The sequence below is a fragment of the Diadema setosum genome, chromosome 20 (assembly GCF_964275005.1).
Source record: "Diadema setosum chromosome 20, eeDiaSeto1, whole genome shotgun sequence".
NCBI lineage: Eukaryota > Metazoa > Echinodermata > Echinoidea > Diadematoida > Diadematidae > Diadema > Diadema setosum.
In genome coordinates, this window is record NC_092704.1 from 23,993,873 (window position 1) to 23,999,360 (window position 5,488).

A 5,488-nucleotide genomic window follows, 5' to 3' on the forward strand; every position below is an offset into this window, starting at 1 on the left:
CAGATTCACTCCTCGCTGATGGCTTAACGTATATACGCAAAAGCAATCTGTGGATAGGCCAAATAGGCAGATTGAGATATTTGCACATGCGTATACCTGTCCGAAGTGCCCTGTATATGATGTCTAGATAACGGTGTATGTAGTTTGATCAATTGTAAATTGTGAATTCAACTCCCGCGGCAGAAAAAAAAAAAAAATCGAACGGAATGCGTGTAGCCTACTCGTACTGGCAACAAACGTAAATAATTATGTAATAATGTACACTCCATCACCAAATTTGCATATGCGCGTCACTGCGCTGGTGTTGCGCGAGTGCTTATTGAATGTAGGCGCGAAATTCCAGTGTTACATCACTCTCACGCATGCGCAAAAGTACAGTGCATAGCTATGGCAACATAAACGGCACCTGCCTATAAATACGATGATCACATATAGGTTGTTACCTATTTTAGGCTGTATGCTTGAGCTCTTAACGCTTGACTACTGTCACACGTTGATTTTGAGCGATTTTTTTCTGGCTTTCATCGATTCGACGGTTGAAATTCTACCAATCGACCATGAGCGACGAACGTAAGTTCTCCTTTATATTTATATAGAGCATTGTCAATGATTTTTCTTAAGATTAAGTTTGCAAATACACCTTAGGACTGGTACTAATTTCGATGCCATCCTGCTGTTGTTCCGCGTCTTGGCAACAGCTTCTGCTAGGGGAATGTGGGGTAAGACGGCCCCCTTTAGGGATGGTACAGGATCGGTTGAGATGGGGTTACAGGTTTCCAACGAATTTTTATGATGATTTTTTTTAAAGATAATTAGAAACCTCTTATGAGATAAAGAGCATATAATTCTAAATGAAATTCAAAGATTTTATGATGAAAATTGGTTTTGAAATGAATTAGATATCCAGAACAGAGTAATCCTAATAAAAAGATTAGATCGCTTTGTCTTCCTTTGTTTCTTGATATTTCAGCCATTTCAAAACCGATTTTCATCAAATGAACTTTGAATTCATCATATATATTTTATGCTCTTTAACATTTCATAAAATGGTTTAGAAAGCATCTTGCAAAAACGTTAAAGACTGAATCCTCACTTCAACCAATATTTCACCATCCCTTTAACTTTCGAGGTTCGTCATTCTTAATCTATAGGATTTGGAAATCGTTCTTTGGTGTATACACTATGTTGTGTCAGAAGATATGGCAACCAATCACGTTCATAATCAGACAAAATGTTTTACTATTTGACTAAAATCCAACATAAGTTCTGTCTTGAACACCATGGGCCGTCTTACCCTAGACCTCAGGTAAGGCGAGCCACATAGGGGCGGCAAAACAGACAACTAAGTTTTTCTTCAGGCAGTTCAGAAAAAAAGGAAATTATGGCAAAAACAATTAGTTTCTTTATTATTTTTATTTTTGTAAATTCTAATAGAAAACATAAGCAGATATCTATTTTTAACATACGTGAATCAGTTTTAGCAGCCTGAGAACACAAGAACAGCCAACGATGTGTTATATTATGATCTTAGAATATGCACATCATTTCACTCTAGCCCCGTGGCAGCCAGTTGAATTCTTGAGTACATGTTTACACACCTGTATTATACATGTACAGACTATATTGCCTGACTTGACTTCACTGCTCACAATGTAACGATGTCGATCCTCGCTGCATAAATCACATGATTCATTATGACCAATCACCGACCAGTATTTATGTATATCGTTTATCTTAATATGATATCATTTATCCCATCCTCAGCCACTCGGGTGATTCCCGCTTTCAAGGAATATTTGAAGGCGATGAACGAATTCATCGAATTCGTCTTTCTGAGAGATATCCCAGACATCATGCCGGATGATTACACCGGCAACACCGACGAAGTCGTGAGATCCTGCGAGACGACGGAGGCAGAGTGGAAGGTGCAGAGACAGACATCCGAGGAAGAGATTGCAGAAAGGGAAGTTGGAGAGGGAGAAGTAGTAGCTGACATCTCAGAGAAAGCTAACGACGAGGAAGGGGGAAACGTGGTTGTGGAGAGAGAACACACCGAAGAGAAACTAGAAATGGCGTCAGTGGAAGACATCACGGCTCAGACGAGGAGAGAGTGCGCAGATGAGAAGGAAGAGATGGATGAGGAGAGTCAAAAGAATGTTGGAAATGAGGCATCTTCAGACAGCTTTGAACTAGTCGCTGCGAAATATCAACAAGACCCTACGGAGGAGGAGGATGAGGACACTAAGCAGTCGTTGAGAGAGGAGGACGAGGGGGAAGAGGAGGAGTATGAAGAGAAAGGTGATGAGAATACGCAGCCGGAGGAGGAGGAGGAGAAAAAGGAGACGGCGCGGATGGCGAGGGATGAAGACGAGAAGTGCTGGCAAGAGGAAAATGTGGAGACTGAGGAAGAGAAGGACGAGTGTAGGCTCATGGAGGAAAACAAGGAAATGGTGAAGGGAGCAGAGTATCAGGAACAGGAGACGAAGCAGAAACCGGATCAGGAAGAGGAGTGCTGGCTAGAGGAGAATGAGCAGTTTGAAGAGGAGGAGGAGGAGGCGTTGAGGCAGATGGAGGACAGGGAGTTCGAGGAGGAAGCAGAGTTAGACAGACACGAGAAGATCACGAATCAGATCGAGATCGAGGAGGAGGAGGAGGAGGAGGACAGACAGCAACAGGAAATTGGTGCGAAATCTAAACATGATGAGGAGAAGCAGGAAGGCGGGGCGAGGAAGGAAGACGAGGGGTGCTCGCAAGAGGTTAATGAGCAGCTTGGAGATGAGAAGGATCAGGGTGCGTTTGGGCAGCTGGAGAACTGGGAGACTAAGGGGGTAGCAGAGTACTGGCATGAGAACATCAATGATCAGATCGAGATTGAGGAGGAGGAGGACGAGGAGGAGAAGGAGGATGACGACGACGAGGAAGAGGAGGAGGAGGAGGAGAGGAGGAGGCAACATAAAATTGGTTCAGAACCTGAACAAGAGGAGGAGGAGGAGGAGGAGGAAGATGAAGCCTGGGCGAGGGAGGAAGACGAGGAGTGCTGGCAAGAAGAGAATGAACAGATTGGGGAGGAGAAGGATGAGGATAAGCTAGTGGAGGGAAACGGGGAAATGGCGAGGGGAGCAGAGTGTCGGGAGCAGGAGGAGACGAGGCAGATAGCAGTTGAGAAAGACGAGGAGTGCTGGCAAGAGGAGAATGTGCAACTTGAAGAGGAGGAGGAGGAGGAGGTGTTGAGGCAGATGGAGGACAGGGAGACTGAGGGGGAAGCGGAGTTTTACAGGCACGAGGAGATCAAGAATCAAATCGAGATTGAGGAGAAGGAGGAGGAGGAGGAGGGGCAGCAACAGAAAATTGATGCGAAATCTAAACATGAGGAGGAGCAGGAGAAAAGAGAGAACAATATGCAAGAACGGGACGAGCCGCCGGAGAAGGCGGAGCCACAGACGGACGGACAGGATGAATATGCAAAGGGTGAGATGGCTGGAAAGGATGAGGAGCAAGGAGATAGAAATGAGATTGACGAGGCAGAGGAGCACGATGTAGTAAATAGGGATGAGAAGGAAAGACTGGCATCAAGGGAGCTGAACGAGATACAGAAAGGAGATGAGGAGAAGAGGCAATGGGTGCTGCGCGAGAAAAGCCGGGAAGACCAACACGAAGACGAGAACGTGAGAGAGCCGGAGAAGGCACAGGAAGGGAATACTTGTATTGTTGAGGAGAAGGAACAGAAAATGGTGGTAGAAGGAGTATCTGCAGAAGAGAGGGCAATTCTGGATGTGTACGACAGCGGGGAAGCGTTTAAGGACAATAATGGGTTTGAAGAAAGGGGCACCGAGACCTCTGGGCTGGGGGAGGTAAAGGAGGAAACCGGAAAGTCTGCTGCTGAAAGACAAGTGACAAGGAATGGCAAAGGACAAGTTCTGTATGAGGAGAGCATCACAACAGAGGATGAAGGAAATATGGAAGAGGGCATGACAAGGGAAACGTCACAAGAAAACGTCATGCTATCGAAACACACTAAGAGGGAGAAGAAATCTTCACGAAAGTGGTGGACAATCTTTATATGCTGTATCAGCAGAAAGAGGCACGGCGATGAAGAGTGAGGGAAGGGAGGGGGCGGTGAGCTAGGATTTGGGGTAAAATCAGCGATGATAAAAAAAAAAAAATATGTACATAAAAATATTGGATCGGAAAAATAAATCCAAGAACTGTAAATAGCTTATAATTTCTTCCGGTCCCGTTTTCTCATTTCAAAAGTCCGTTCTGGGAGTACAATACAGACAGAGAAACAAAACGTGATATGTGAGTTCTTATGTAAGAATGTAAAGAAGGGAATGGCTTGAATAATTGTATTTGTTCACCGATGTGAGCAGGGGTCGGTACACAATATTAATGATTGGAAAATGAGAGACGGCTGTTTGATGCAAAACGAAAAAGGAGAACATCCAATATAAACAGACCAAGGTGCAATATAATCTCAAGATGAGAATGTTTTAACATCTGTTGGTGGCAAGTACAAAGTATAGCGGGAAAATTAAGTCGTTACACTTAGAATATATATATATATATATATATATATATATATATATATATATATATACATGCATATATATATATATAAACATATATATACATACATGTATATATGTATATATATATCATACTATTTAGGGCCTATTATCGCATATACACACATACAGAGAGAGGAGAGAAAGCGGTGGATTGTAGCTACCAGTTATCACGCAATTTGTGTCTTGTAAATTTGTGTCTTTACATGCAATATGTGCCGTTTTGTAGTGGGAGTGGATATTATAATGTATACACGTCAATATGTTCGTTGAACAAGTCTCAGTATAACATGGCTATGCGTATAGACTGTAATATATGTGTCTCTTTTCTGCGTATGCATTTCATTTTTTTTTATTCAAAGAAAGCATGTTAAAGTAACAAGGCCAATATCCTGATAGAGACAGTAAATGATTTAATTGAGTCCACATTATTAAATAAAAAAAATAGGACAGAACTCGAGGTCATGCTGTCAATACAACAGTTTATTTTTGACACTCAAGATTAATCTAAATCACTTGAATCAAAATCACTTGGCAAAGGACAGGGCTTTATTACTTTCATTATTATCGTTATGATTATGATTATTAGTATTATTAACATCATTATAATCATCATTGTTATCATCATTATTATTATCATCATCATCATCATCATTATCAGTATTATTACAGAAGCGACACTTAAAACAAAAGAAGAAGGAGAAAGATTTAAAAATGATGTTACATTCAGCCACTTACTTGTGTTGGACCTCATGATATGATTTCAAGGTCTGATCAGCACATTGCATATCTTGAGCAGCATACATGTTAAATTGAAATGTGTCACAATAATTTGCATCTTTACATGCCAAATGAGTTATTTTTCCGCAATTATGAATCAGATTTTATGGCTTACATACAAAACATGAATTCTGTGTTACAGT

The 5,488-nt window shown here is 41.8% G+C and overlaps 1 protein-coding gene across 1 annotated transcript; it reads left to right on the forward strand.

Annotated features, from left to right (window-relative positions):
• The first annotated feature begins 458 nt into the window (after positions 1 to 458).
• Positions 459 to 4,138, forward strand: LOC140243522 (uncharacterized). The gene is made up of 2 exons (XM_072323193.1): positions 459 to 570; positions 1,765 to 4,138. Exons 1-2 carry the CDS (start codon positions 558 to 560, stop codon positions 4,098 to 4,100), a joined length of 2,349 nt encoding a protein of 782 aa, XP_072179294.1. The 5' UTR covers positions 459 to 557; the 3' UTR covers positions 4,101 to 4,138.
• Positions 4,139 to 5,488: the final 1,350 nt, after the last annotated feature.